The 14,251-nt window shown below is 42.1% G+C and overlaps 1 protein-coding gene across 1 annotated transcript in view; it reads right to left on the bottom strand.

Moving 5' to 3' along the window:
• Positions 1 to 964: 964 nt before the first annotated feature.
• Positions 965 to 14,251, bottom strand: part of GRK5 (G protein-coupled receptor kinase 5) — a 101,162-nt gene continuing 87,875 nt past the window's right edge. Inside the window, exons 13-16 of the mRNA XM_014945212.1 lie at positions 12,556 to 12,693; positions 9,583 to 9,720; positions 8,616 to 8,747; positions 965 to 7,791 (exon numbers count right to left, since the gene is read on the bottom strand). Of these exons, the coding sequence (XP_014800698.1) occupies positions 7,693 to 7,791; positions 8,616 to 8,747; positions 9,583 to 9,720; positions 12,556 to 12,693 (507 nt within the window). The 3' untranslated portion in view covers positions 965 to 7,692. The remainder of the gene's footprint in view (positions 7,792 to 8,615; positions 8,748 to 9,582; positions 9,721 to 12,555; positions 12,694 to 14,251) is intronic.

Raw genomic sequence — 14,251 nt, 5'->3', positions numbered from 1 at the left:
CATTAGCAGCCTCATGAAAATATTCTCTATGCCTCTTTGAAATACTCTCCTTTCTCCTCTTAAAGAAAAAGCACTGCGCCGCTTTCCTCCTGGAGATTTTGGAGCTCCTCTTTGGTTTAGATCTTTCTGTACAGAATACCAAAGAGCACACTTGGTTGGCTGTTGTGGTTGTTTTCCTTCTTTAACCACTTTCCCTTGGCCTAATTGGAGCTTAGGGAAAGTCCTCTGTAGGGCCTCAGAAATCAGCCAGTGCTCAAATTAAAAAAAAATGAAAAATAGTTCATGTTTTCTGAAGCCTGTGCTCCTACTACGGATTTTGTCATCCTTGGCCTTGCTTTTAAGGTTGGAAAGAGCTGACAGTTTGCAGTGCAGCAGAAGGCTGGGGATGTGAGGATGGAAGGCAGAGGGAGGACACCTCAGGGGAATCACAGCCTCCTTGCAGACGAGAATCTCAACTTCCACAAAGTGAGATAGATACAACCTCAGTTGGGTTTTCAGTTTCTTCAGTCTCTGTGAAGATGTGACGGGCCAGAAAATACAAACAATGGTGATACTAAAACATATGAAGCCATGAAGATCTAGCAAGATCTGAGCTGCATCCCCCTCTCACTGTTATCACCTTCAAGATCCCAAGGACTTGAGGAAGCTCTGTTTGATTACATGCCTCATTAAAGCAAAAAGAATAGTTTTCATGTATTTAAATTAAGGAATTTATTAAAAAAAAAAAAAACAAAGCCAAAAAAACAATCAAAACAGTGGTTTGATCTAGATACAGCAGCACTGTGACATTACTAGGACATTATGTACGAAGAATCCAAGCAGCCATAGAACACAGAAGCCTTTATCTTCAGTAACAATCCCAAAATGAAACTAGCTTCATCAAACAATGTTAAAGATCTCCCTGGAAAGAGAAACAAAACCAAACAGACCCTCCCCACCCCTAACCCTTTGGATACTAGAATGATTTTTTTTTTTTGTACAATACCAACAGCCACTAGCTCTTCTAATTGAGAACACTTGCTTTAATTTATTACAAAAATGATCTGTTGCCTCAGTTATGAAAGACAACTTTTAACATTGCTTTAGAAGTGTCTGCTCCTCTTATAGACTACAGTATTAGAAGTGCTTAAAAACATTTAATCCTGGATATGCTCTTGAAATTCAATCAGAAGGATACTCTGTGTGTGTTTATATACCAAATATGATTTTTAATTTTTAAAGCAGGTGAAAAGACTAACCCTAATGTGAAACTGCAATTTTACAATTTAATTATTAGTCAGAAATGGGCAACCACATGATACTTCATGAAATCTTTAGGTCTATCTACATTGCTCAGAAACACAAAATAAAGTTTTTACAACTTTTGCCTTCAAAAGGCTAAAATGCTAAGTCTTGCAGAAGAGTGTCCAGTGTTTAAAAGAAATGCAATTAAGGGAGACCCCATTCAATACGTGACACATAACTCGTTTGAGCTTGCTATTAATCAGGTCTAACAGCTGCGTGTGGGGTGATGAGAAAGGAAAACGCGTTTGTCATCCAGCCACTACCTGAAATGTCTCTTCTCTGGGAGTGAATCTTCCCTACAGGACCATCCATTCTCCAGAACACCTGGAGTTCCCCCTGCTCGTCCCAGGCATGTGGCTGCCTCTTTTGTTTCCAGAGCTGGCAGTGAGCTGACCCGACACTAGCCACACCTGCATCGTTGTGACTTCACACAGCATCTCCCTTAATTGGTACCTAGGGACTCGTTTGCAGGCCTGGCCAGAAAAGTCGAACCAATGAATGTTATTTTGTTCCCTTCCTCATAACTATTCCTTTCCAACATAAGAAAAAGAGGAAGTGTTTGTGAATGCTGCAATTACTCGCTAGCTCTTAAATAAGAAATGAATACTTTAACGTTTGCACTGTCATCTTACCCTCTGGTGGAGATGCCTTCACAGAAGCTCAGGGCATTCTGTTTCAGTGTCTCCAAGGAACTAAGATAAACCAATAACAAAAAAGAGCCCTAATTTACAAGAGTCACCTCCCTATTCGTGTAAATAAGAGTATCTATATTAAGCCTATTTCACTTAAATAATTATACAAAGAGTTGATATTGATGTGTTTTATGCACAGACTCCAAAGTGCTTCCCTTTGATAGACAGAGAGCATCCCTCCACGCTTAAGAATGGGAAAACAAAATTGCACAGAGGTTTGCCCAGAGCAGCAAAGAAAAACCATGGGCAGAATAGGAATAGAAACCACCACTTCTGGCTCTGGTACACAAGCCGAGGAGAATACGATTGTGCCAGCAGTAATATTCATTTTAGTGAATAGGCAGCAATCTGTTTAAAATTGTTTCTTTCATAAAGCCCGTTTGTCAGTACACTAGCTTAGCTGAGCCAACTGCAGCAGCTTGTATTTGTATTATCACGGCGACGTTTGGGGGAGGTGAGCGTGTATCGCTGCAGCCGACTGTTGGCTTTCACCTTCTTTGCTGGTTTTCCCTAAAGGAAATAATTTGCAAAATTCTCTGAGCCAATTTCTTTCTCTTTTCTTTTTGCAGTTAAGGACAAGAAAGTTATTACCAGCCAGCACTGCATAAACAATATTATTTAGTATAAAAAGAGACTGTGTCCTGCCCAGCACACAAAAGTGAAGATTTGTTTTAAACTTCCTCTCAATATCTCGCAATCTTTCTCTCAGCTTTGGCAGGAGGATGTTAGTCATTATTATTCTTACTTTAAATATTTAGTAGTGTTTAAACTGCAGGTCATACATGTGAAAGGCTTGCCATAGACAACTCTGGAACGTTCTGTCTTCCACAGAACCACTGAATAGACCGATTGTCCCAAACTTCATTGTCAAATGTACCTCCCTGCAGCCGAGACAGGCTCGGAGCCTCCTCGGGCAGGAGAACCTGTAAGTCTCTGGGTCCTACTCCATTCATCACTGGACCAGGACATTCATCTCTGTTGCAGAGCCAGACAAAAAGTGGTGCTTTTATGAAGTTGGCACCTATTATCTCAGTATCATCAATTTTAGACTGGACTTCTAGAGCTCCGCAGGCTACTTTGTGCTTCATGCTGAGCACATGAAGGAAGATGGTCTACATCCCAAAGGGCAGACTAACCCAGGGATGTGCCTTCAAAGCGAAGGCCAGTCTTTTCAAAGATTGCACAGGAAATGCCTAGGAACATCTGACGGATGATCTCATCTGCACTGAGATATTTAACAAATGAGCATTACAAATCTGAACTGAAAAAATATAAATCACAACTGTGGAGCAGAGGTTAGAACACCCACACCTTGTCCACCATGAAGTCAGGTCCTGCAGCCACCTGTTCCATGGTTGTCCATGAGGAGAAGCAGCTGTGCTATAAGGGTGTGCATTTATTGCTCTTCCAGAAAAGTCTGCACAGGGAAGTCCTGACCCAGGCTCAGATACACAGCAACAGAGAGCTGTGGGTACCTACGTGCCTCACCAAACTGCTTCACCTGACCCTCACAGAGACAATGTTGTCTTTGAGCCACGGGCCAGACCCTATGCTTAATGTGACCTTGTGTGTGCAATTTCAAGGTTACTCAAAAAACTGTGAGCAACATATGATGAACCAAGGAAGAATGTGCAGCGATGAGTGACAATAACTGCCATTTGATACTTGCTGAAGATTCACACATTATGGCAGTTCTCACACTGTCCCCCAGAGCTTGCATCTTGTCTCTCTTCCTTCTCCTGGCCATGGTTTTACCAGTATTACAAACTGATTTTCTTTTTAGCTGAGGTGCCTCTAAAAGATCAACAGCAACTGGATTTGAAATGCAAGGCTTTGACAGATGAAGCAAAGAATTCCAGCTTGATCCTGAGGCCTGGTTGAACAACACTAAGGGTCAGTGCCTTCAAATCAGACGCTTTACTGAGTTGGCCAAGTTTGACTCCCTACCACTGATGGCACTGTCAGCCACAGCTTCTGGGGAGGGGACGACTGCAAATTGAAATGGTATCAGACTGTTCTAACAGATAGCTGGTATTGTCTCTGAACTGCCCGTTACCAGGCATCCCTAGTCAGCAGGGCCAGACCAAGGCTGTGATATTGAATTCTGCAGCTCCCTAAGGCTCAGTTTGATCTCCTGTGCCTGTTTGGTTTGATTATCTTTACACCTTTCTGAGCTTCACAAGCAGGTTTTTGTTCAGAAACAACATCTGAGTCATGGCCGTTCTTGTAAAAAAAAATATCTGGTTTTAGATAATCCAGGCCAAGAACGCACACGTAAGAGCTTATTATTCGTTATTTTTTCCTTCGTTGTGCCTTTGTTTAAAAAAGCCTCTTATCCAACCAGAGAGTGGGAAAAAATGCTACGAGACCGAAGGGAACATTGAGACACTACAGAAAATGAGTATCAAACACCTGAATCATAAAAGTCCATAAACTAATTAGTGTTCATCAGACTACTCGGTAAAGATTTTAAAATAAAAAACAAGCTTGCATAACTCAGGATCAGATTGCAAAAGGTGTCTGATTCTTAAAAAGAGCTAAGTTTGCTCATCTGTCTACTTAAAACAAGCAACCAGATCTAAATGTATGCATTTTTTTGAAAGAATTTGTACTGTAATTGGAAAGAAGATACAGAAAATTAATCAGTCTGGAAAGCTATTAAATAGTTACTCCTTTCTGCTCCTTTGTTATGTGCAAACCCACCTCAAAACCTATTCACTTTGAACCAAAATACTAAAAATCCCATTGCAAATGCTCTCCAAGGTTGTATAATGAAACTACAAGTCTTTTTTTTCGTTATCAGAGCTCCTGAACAACCACGGCTCCCAGTGTTTCTTGTATTTGGCTCCGTGGAGCCAGATGCCAAGTGTCTGTGGAAGCCTGGCTGTGCCAGGATCTGCCTCAGCAAGTTCTGGGCTCAGATTGCACCTGGTCACACAGTGGCAGTGAGAGGACTGTGGTCCTCCTCCAGTCTTGGGTGCAAGGTGAGCTGAATAATTAAAAAAAAGAAAGAAAGAAAGAAGTAATAAAAAAGAAAATCTTGCAGGTTTCGTTGCTGTATGCAAACCCTGACTAGAAGATTCCTAGGACTGTTCACTATCACTAGTGATGTATGATACCGATCGAGTCTTTCAGAGCTTGGATACTGAAAGAGAACAACAATTCTGCTGCCCCAGCATCGAAATACTGTTTAAAATTTGTCAGACAGAATAGCAACACTTAAGGGATGTGGCACAAAATCCCCTCAACTGGTTTTATTTTCTGTCTCTCCCCTTACTCACTCACTGCTCCCAGTGGTGAGGGATCCCGAGGGACTTCATCCCAGGTTTGAAGTGCATATAAACATCCTTCCTCCACACCATCTTGAGGATTCAAGATCTCTAACCCTAGCATAATGTCCTCCAAGTACCAGGACTCACCGAAAGCATCTCTTGTCATCCAAGGACTTTGCACTGTCCCTATGTCTCCACTGCTGGAGTCCTAGAGGTGCTGAGCAAGGGACTGTCCCAGCTGAAAGGAGAGCAGGAGAAGGCACATCTGCTGTCATTCACTGTTGTCATATAAAAAAGTCATCCACCACTAGTTAAGGCTGATAGCATCTAAGAGGAATAAGGCCGCCAACAATCTACTTGCAATTTGTTCACCAGCTTTCAGGAAGGGGTTTGTTATCGGAATTTTATTTCCCAAGTGGGAGATGGTAAAGAAAGAAAATTTAGTCTTTGTGTGCCAAATTGGTAACAGGTAGGAGAGGAAGCCCTTGGGCCAATAGCTGCTGCTTTATCAAATGTATCCAATGAACTAATCCCCCAACTGCCTTTTTTCCTTTCTCATGGTGGTAGGTAGATAGTATCAGCCACACTTTTCTGATGGGTGCAGAAGCACCTGGTATACCATATTGTCAGAAGGTGATGCCTTAGAGTGGCAGAAACAGATCAGAGTTGCACATTTGCAGCTCTCCAAGAAGAAATAAGATGTGTGTCTTGCCTTGAATTTTGGCTGTGAAGACTTCCACTGGAACAGTGCTGCCTTGTACCCTGGGACTACTCACTACAGGGTTTCAGACACACCAGGCTGACCTTCTGATGTTCCTGATGACCCAAAGGTGTCAAATCATCAGTCTATTCTAGATGACATTGTAAAGGGCACGGTGAACAAACCTGTTCTACAGAACGCATTGGGCTATGGAGAGCCTGTCTGCACTTGGGGGGACAAAGATTTTCTAATTCCTGTTAAAAGGAAGTAACCATATTTTTGATCTGGTGTTCTTAATAATAATAGATAGTGGCATGTTCGAGAAGAGCATGATTCTGATGCCTGAGGTACTGCTACTGATCCTGACCCATTCTGTTCATACTAGTGGGAACAATGTTTTTGTCAATGGTTAAAGGATCCTGGACAAAGAATGATGGAACCAAAAGTGGGAGGTATTATTTCATAACTGACATTTTATTCAATTAAGCTGAGGACCTAAATGAGGGGACGAGTCATGCTGTGTTCAGCATGACACATGGAAGAACCCCAAGTGCAGTCACAACCTACAGGTTCTGCTACCACTCAAAAGCACCTCAGATCCTGCTCTGAACCTCCACGGCTCAGCTCTAGAAAGCTGACATGAATCTCCTGGTCAGCACAAACCAGACCACTGAATTTCTGTCTTGCTACCTGCTTTCACATGAGCAACTAGGGAAAGGCCTCGGACTTTTGACTGCAGCATGGAGAACACTTTGAGTTTTGCTCTCATTTCAGCAGGTGCAGGTTTCAAGTCCTTGGAAAACAAACGGTCATTTGCTCTCCTGGTCACCTCTCACTCAGTTTTGTTCTTGCTGTCATTAGAAATGGCACAAAAACTAGTGAAGGAGAAGGGCTTAAAATAGGGTTCCCTTTCTAACCAAAAAGTTTTTGATGAGCTAACAACATAAGTGCAAATCTCAGCTGTGCTGGTCCCATGACATCACAAACCTTAGGCATAGCAAGTAGCATTCTTGAATGCATCAAAATCTTGTCTTTTAGCATTTAATGCGAGACATTACAAACTAATGAAGAGGAGAAATGTATGCAGAGGAGAAATGTATGCAGTGTTGCTGTAAACCAAATATACAGATGTAAAATAATTAAGAATAAACTGTTCCATAAAAATGCATGTCAATAAAACCCAGTCTGATAAAGTGATTTATGAATAATTTTCTAGAATTACTAAAAAGAATGATTTCTCGTTTGAGGCTCTGGAAGTCTTGAGTCACATTTTTTTTTTCTTTTAAAAAAATGTCTTAAAACACATGGCTTTACAGCTGCTGCTTGGAAAATATACACCTCCAAAGTCTGACTTTCATTTAAATACAAATGTACAAAATGTAAACTGAGACAATAGAGAAATTTACAAAACTTTTCTTTAAAAATAATAAAGACAAAATTCAGTTCTAGTATGATGCTATTTAAATACGTGCAAGTAGTCATGTTCATTGAATTTCTATTGCAATGTTCTAAATAGACAAATTTGATTCACACAGTCTTGAGTGCCACCTCCAAAAACAGACCTGAGTGGAAAATTCTTCTTAAAATGTGAGGCTCCACTGGAAGGAATGGATAGAAAATCTCCATTTTTGGGAAATCCCCCTTTTTTTTTTTTCACTCAATGGTGGAGGCTCTCTCATCCATAGAAGCTCCATAGATTATAGTGGAAGGATGCAACATGTTGTTTCACAAAACTGAGTTGGAACTAGCTGCTTCCAGTGGAGTTTGAACTTACGTGATTTGAATTTATGTGGTGATTTAAATTGGCCTTTGAATTTGGAGAGCTCTTTGAATTGTTCTGATGCTGTAGAAAGAAGAAGACAATGAAAATTAGATTCCCCAAACATGCCATGCTTTCTCTTAGTCCAACATTGTTCATTTTATGGTGATAATGTACTGACTGGACTGCAAGATTTTTGTTTGAAGATCTTTGGATGTAAAATATTCTCCACTTTCTTACCTGCATTCTCTCTAGGTCAGGTGGACCATGGCAGTTCTTGAGGAATGCAGCAAAGAAGTCACACTCGAGCTCCAGAAGTCAAACAAATTCACTGCAAAATGTCAGTATCTGCTAAATCTGACTAATACAGAGGATACGTGCTAATGCTCAGGCGTGGATTTAACCCTATAGAAATAGATTGGTCTAAGACTGTTACTTAGATTTACAAGTGGTGCCATGGTGCCTCATGAAAGCTGTAGATCACTTATTCTCTGGTCTGCTGTCTTCTCTAGAGTCTTGGTTTCCTGCCATTACTATCTTACTCAACATTTGCATCTTCTCTGTTTGTTTTTTTTTTAAACACATATATCAAAGGTTTTCACAAGGAACTTATCGAAACCATATAACCATTTCAAAAGGCATTTCAGCATATCCCTGAAAAATAATTTGGGTAAGAATTTTTCAACCACTGGAAACAAAGCTGACAATAAAAAAAGCTGGTAAAAAAATCACAAGAGGTAGATGGAAAACCTGGGATAGGCAGTAGTAGTCAGGAAATTACCAGGTAACTGTGACAGGAAGCACTCTATAAGAATTTCTGTCTTTCTCCTCCAAAAATATCACCAGAACATGGCTGTGACACTGGGCATCTATGAGAGGTTCCTTGTCTTAGTCATAAAAAATCTTACCTGTCGTTTAAATATTCTCTGCAGCAATCCTTTCTTGGGTGGCTCTGGGGGGTAGCTTTTGTTTAGGTCTGGTGAAATAGTACCATTTGGTCCAAATACATTCAGTTCTTTGAAACACTCTGTTTCTATCATCTAGTGGAACACCATAAGAGAGAGAGAGAAAAAAAAAGAAATTACACATCTGCATTAAATATATTCCAGCAGTGCTAGGTTGTTCAAAGTCAGGATGAGGACCAGCTTGAGCTATATGTTAGAAGAGTTAACAGTTGAGTTCCTGCTGGTGGCTGTAGAAGGTAAATAGGATGTATGAAAACAGGCTGGGTCTGCTCTGCATGTTTGCCCATCAGTTGTCTTAGAAGTTACCCCCTAAAGCTTTCTCTTCTTTTCTTTAGCACTGTGGAGAATATTGGCTAAAGGCAGGCATACTCACAAAATCCCAGTTATTACCACCCCTCTGCCCAAGTGGATCTGTTGTTTGATCCAGAGTTGGATCATGAAATCCACTGTTGGCTGTGTTTTGATATCCAACAGAAACAAAGACCTAGATCTGGAAACCCTGGAGCAGTTCAGGGTCCAGAGTCAACTGATTCAGCTGGGACCCGCTGGAGGTACAAGACAATGGGTGAGATCAAGATCACCAAGGGAAGAGCCTTCCATTAGGACTTCCAGCCATCCCACGGAAGTTCCTCAGAGCTGTTGTTGAAACACCTCTGCAGAAATCCAGGAGAAGGATGTGCAGTAGGATCCTTGCCAATATACACAAATATGCAGAGCCAACAGATACAGTCACCTGAACCTGACATCTGTGGTACATTATAGATCTTGAAAGAGGCCATTTGTAATTTATGAAAGCATTAGAGTTTGGCAAGTTACCCAGTAGCTATATATTACTGGAAATATACAGCTCCTCTTAAACCACCTGTGTTAGGGGTTTTATTGGAGTAATTTTACTATGATACATCCTTACCTCATTTTGCCATGGAATAGACACTGATCCTGTGGAAAACTTGGAATAGAAATCATCATCTGTTTGGTCCAGGTTGACTCCTTTCACTGTGGAGAATTGCTCGATGTCTAAGACATCCTTGCAGTACACTGCTCTGGGCTATCTCAGCAGAAATAAAAAAAAAAAAAAAAAAAAGAAAAACAGCAAGAGAAAAAATACTTGTGAATCTGACCATGTGCTTTCATTCACAGATTCAGTCAAGTGAGAGTGCCTAACAAGAAGTGACTCTGGGTTTAATATTTTTCCTAGAACTTTTTTTTTTTTTTTTTTTTTTTTTTTTTTTTTTTTTTTGTATCTCAGAAAAAAAAAAAAAAAAAAAAAAAAAAAGGAAAACAGCAAGAGAAAAAATACTTGTGAATCTGACCATGTGCTTTCATTCACAGATTCAGTCAAGTGAGAGTGCCTAACAAGAAGTGACTCTCTGCATTCTGCTTCTCTAGGCTTGCTCTGCCCGCATGTTTATCATCAAAGGCTGACTTCGCTTTAAGCATGTTAAGCGTCCCTCTTTGAAGTCCTTAAAGCATCACCACAGCCAAAGTGGGTTTTAGTCATCCATGTACCATATGGTTAAGAGGTGAGGGGAAAAGGAGAGAACGAACAAGAAAACAAAACCCAAATCCTTCAGTGGTCTTTTAGAGAGGGAACAACAGAAAACCAGAACGTTTACGAGTGACACACTGGAGACAGCCCTGGAACGGGACCTCAGGTGGAAGTGTCCCTCTGCTCAGATGGCTGTGGAGCTTGCAGCTTAAAAGTTTAAAGGAATGTATACTAATTGCTAAAGAAAACAGAAGAGGTTTGGCATTCTTCCATTGTTTTTATTAATAGCTCAGCTGCTGGAAGCTGTCCAGAATCACCTCTATTAACTCTTTTAACTTGGCTGCCTTTCTTCAAACAAATAGTCAAATGGCTTTGCCTTTTTAAACTACTTCATTTTCTGGGATGACAGAGACAGGACTCTTTGCAGCGACACTGCTTTCAGCTCATATTCTAGCAGTCAGCCACGGAAAGCAGAAATAGTCATCGCTGGCTACCTGTCATAGCGTGGTCATCTGCATGCCTAGAGAGCTCCATCAACACCACACTTATCCTTTGAAGAGCAGGAGTAATTGAGGGGTGGCTCCTGGGACTAGCCTGACCTGCTGAACTCAAGCACGTGTTGAATCCCACTGCCTACACATGGCGCCGTGACTGCACAGCCCAGGGGTCCAACCACGCAGTATTTTATCTGGTTCTGAGCAGTGTGACCAAACAAATCAAGCTGATTCCTGACAGAAGTCCTAATTGCTGTAGGCTGCATCCCTCTGGGTTCCTGACGGCTGCGATCCACATTTTTGTGGAGACAGAGAAGTCTAGAAGAGGATGGAGAAACATGGGATGGATTACAACCCCTGCCATTAGCTATATAGCTCTGGGTGATTCAGCTGCCTTCAGTAAAGACTTGGAAATCTATGGATGAAATGCCAAATAAATTAAATTAGGGGCAGCTCTTGAGTTCCCAATAAATAGCCATAAAAATTTATGTGCCTTTGCTTTAGCAAATATGTCTATAAGAGGTGCCTTCTAGGCCTTACATGCCACAGTTAAGCTTTTAATACACTCTGGCAGATCCCAAATTTGAGCCCAGAATTTTCTAATTTTCTACATCAGAAAGAAATAGTAGCTTGTCTCCTATTTCTTCCCACTAAAGCAGGTCGTAACACCATGGGCTAATTGGCAGGAATAACTAGGCCGCATAGTAAAATGTAAAGCAAAACCAGAGCAGCTAAAGTAAACTTTTGTAGCGTTCAGACCACTTTGGTTTGGTCGAGTTTGCAGCAATGTGACTGAGAGCTGCCAAGATGTTACTTTCCTTAATACGTTAAAATGGCCGTGTTTACTTAGAACCATATGGGACCTTTAAGGATAGAAGGCCTAGCCAGCAAGAGAGCCCTGCAGGAGGAAAATAATCAGATAACTCTATGTGCTGGGGCAGAGACCAATACCACAAAAGGGTGGAAAAAGTTTTGTTCTTGCCAATGCAACAAAGACTTTCAGTGTGTGCAAGGCTGGTGTGTAAACCTGAGTAAGAACTCAGGGCTTGGTTGTGCGCCCCATGAACACTAACGAGTTCAAAATGCTCTCTCAGGTTCAAGTCATCTCCTCTGCTTGAGGTGACACTTGATATCTCAACCAGGTTCAGAATCTCTGTAACAAATGCCTCTTAATGGCAGTGCAATCCATTCCTCAGTTCCATAGAGCTTTGGAGCTTGTAATTTTGGTTTCACCTCAGCGTATGTATCTCTATATCTGCATACATACATGTGGCTTTCATTGCTGATTGTTCCAAGCACCTGAGCATACTTATTCTCACCCTACTACCACGGATAATGGAAAACAAAGGTTCCCAGTTTAATGTTTGGGAACTGAGGCATGAACAGATCAAGTGGTGCCTCCAGTGTGACGCAAGAAGACTGTGGTAAGATGAGTGGGAATGAATCAAGGTCCAGGTTACCACCTGACATGGAGGCCCACCAAACCCGCATGCACATAGAATCATAGAATCATCTAGGTTGGAAGGGACCTTAACTGCCAGAACCACCACTAAACCATGTCCCTCAGCACCACGTCTACCTGTCTTTTAAGTACCTCCAGGGACAGTGATTCAACCACTTCCCTGGGCAGCCTGTTCCAATGTTTGATAAACCCTTCTGTGAAGCAATTTTTCCTAAATTTCATCCTAAACCTCCCCTGTTGCAACTTGAGGCCATTTCCTCTTGTCTACAGAGCAACTCTCCTCTTCCTCCCAGCCACCCCACTCCAGCCCTACCGCTTATCACATCTTCCTGGGGTGGCTACCCATGCAAGGAGTGATGACAGTTCTAAGAGAAAGAAGTTATTTTAGAAACAAATCTCTTAAAGGAGGCCCCTGAGGGTTCTTCGTATTGTACTTACATCAGGGACAAAAGGAGGATCCAGCATTCCTGCTTCTAACCGCTTGAAATTCATGCTCTTGAAAAAGGGGTGCCTCTTCACTTCTGCTGCACCTTCCCCTTGACATCCCAGCCGCTGCTTCACATCTTTGGTGAGGAGCTGAAACATGCCAAGAGGAATGGTAAGGGTGTCAGAAAAGCAAGAGCTCCGCAAAGATATTTTTATCTCCAGTTGATTTTGAATGTGCCCAGAGGGAAATACAGAGGGGAATTGTAATTGCTGTTACTTCTTGGCCAAAGGTAAATGGATTAGGACTGCGCTGCTCTACATGCTGGTGAAACCTTTTGAATATTACCTGCTGTAAAGTGTTTACAGTCAAAATAGAGACTGTTGCTTCCATTTACTTTCAGGGAATACTTTCAAGAAGAGGTCTGATATACCCTAATAAGATATAAAAATGCATATTCATAAGTCTCATGTGCTTTTTCTCCATTCTTTTTTCTTGTTACCGTTGTAAGAATAATTATCCCATGTTGCTTAGCCTGGGTGACTTCACTATCAAATTCTACTTCTCCCCACCCATCACGGTGTATTCCAGTACATCACATGACACACTGAACCAGCCCTCTGTGCTCATGGGCCTATATCTGCTGAACTGTTGTCCATGGAGCCAGCATTGGTAACCATCCTCAGCTCAGCCTTGTTTCTTTTCAAAGAGGGCAATGCACCATCTCTACCTGCTACAGCAAGTCCCGCCTGTTTCCTGGATGCCTCTAATGGAGCAATGGACACTAATTGAACTCAGCATCCTTGGTCCATTAGATAAGGAGGTCCATGAACACAAACACAGGGGTGGTAGGTCCTGGAAGACCTTGCATGGATGGACTAATTGATCTACAAGACAACAGGTCAATGGAAGAGCAATTCTGGCACAGACTAGTTGGTGGATGAGGAGACAGAACATTTAGCCAAATCTTCACCAAAATTCCTCTTCTTTTAAATCATATGCATAGAACCAAGCAGGGTAAATCAACATCTTAAGACATTATGTCTAAACAGTTGAAGAGACACATAGCTCAGAAAGTAAATGACTGGTGCAAAAAGACCACCATCTGGGACAGTAACCTTTCTAAATGTACCACTGACTTCAGGCAATCTGCTGAAAAGCAAAGGTTCACAAATTTGTTTCCTTTTTCCTTACATTCATCTTTAAGGAAGCCTGCATCATGCTCTCGTACATAGAGGAGGGAAAATATAACTCCAAACTCACTATAATCTGCCCAGAGATTGGAAGTGCCTATTGAAGAGATGCATAACGTGTGCCTTAGTACAACAGAACAATAAACATGCATTGAAAACAGTCAAGGCTGGCTTTGCTGGAGTATCCACCTTGAGGAAAAAAACCTACATACTTACACTGCAACATCATGGAGGAAATATGAACACAAGCCCTTTTCCACAGGATATGCCCCCTGGAGCCGGGCGTGCAGCCAGGCTCAGCACTTTTGGTACCCTGATTTCCAAGCAGCCGCTGAAGGCAAGCTGGCTGACCCAGCCTGCGCTGACACCAAGGCTGTGGGGCAGCCCCTGGCCCCACCACGACCCCCCAACTCCGGCTGGGGAGAGGAAGGGAGAGGGGCAGCAGGGGGATGCCCGGCGCGGAGCGCGGCTGCCGGGCGCGGCGGGGCCGCCGGGGGGCAGCAGAGGAAAGGGCAGC

The sequence above is a fragment of the Calidris pugnax genome, unplaced genomic scaffold (genome assembly GCF_001431845.1).
Source record: "Calidris pugnax isolate Ruff unplaced genomic scaffold, ASM143184v1 scaffold89, whole genome shotgun sequence".
NCBI classification, from domain to species: Eukaryota; Metazoa; Chordata; class Aves; order Charadriiformes; family Scolopacidae; genus Calidris; species Calidris pugnax.
This window is presented reverse-complemented; position numbering and strand designations above follow the sequence as displayed.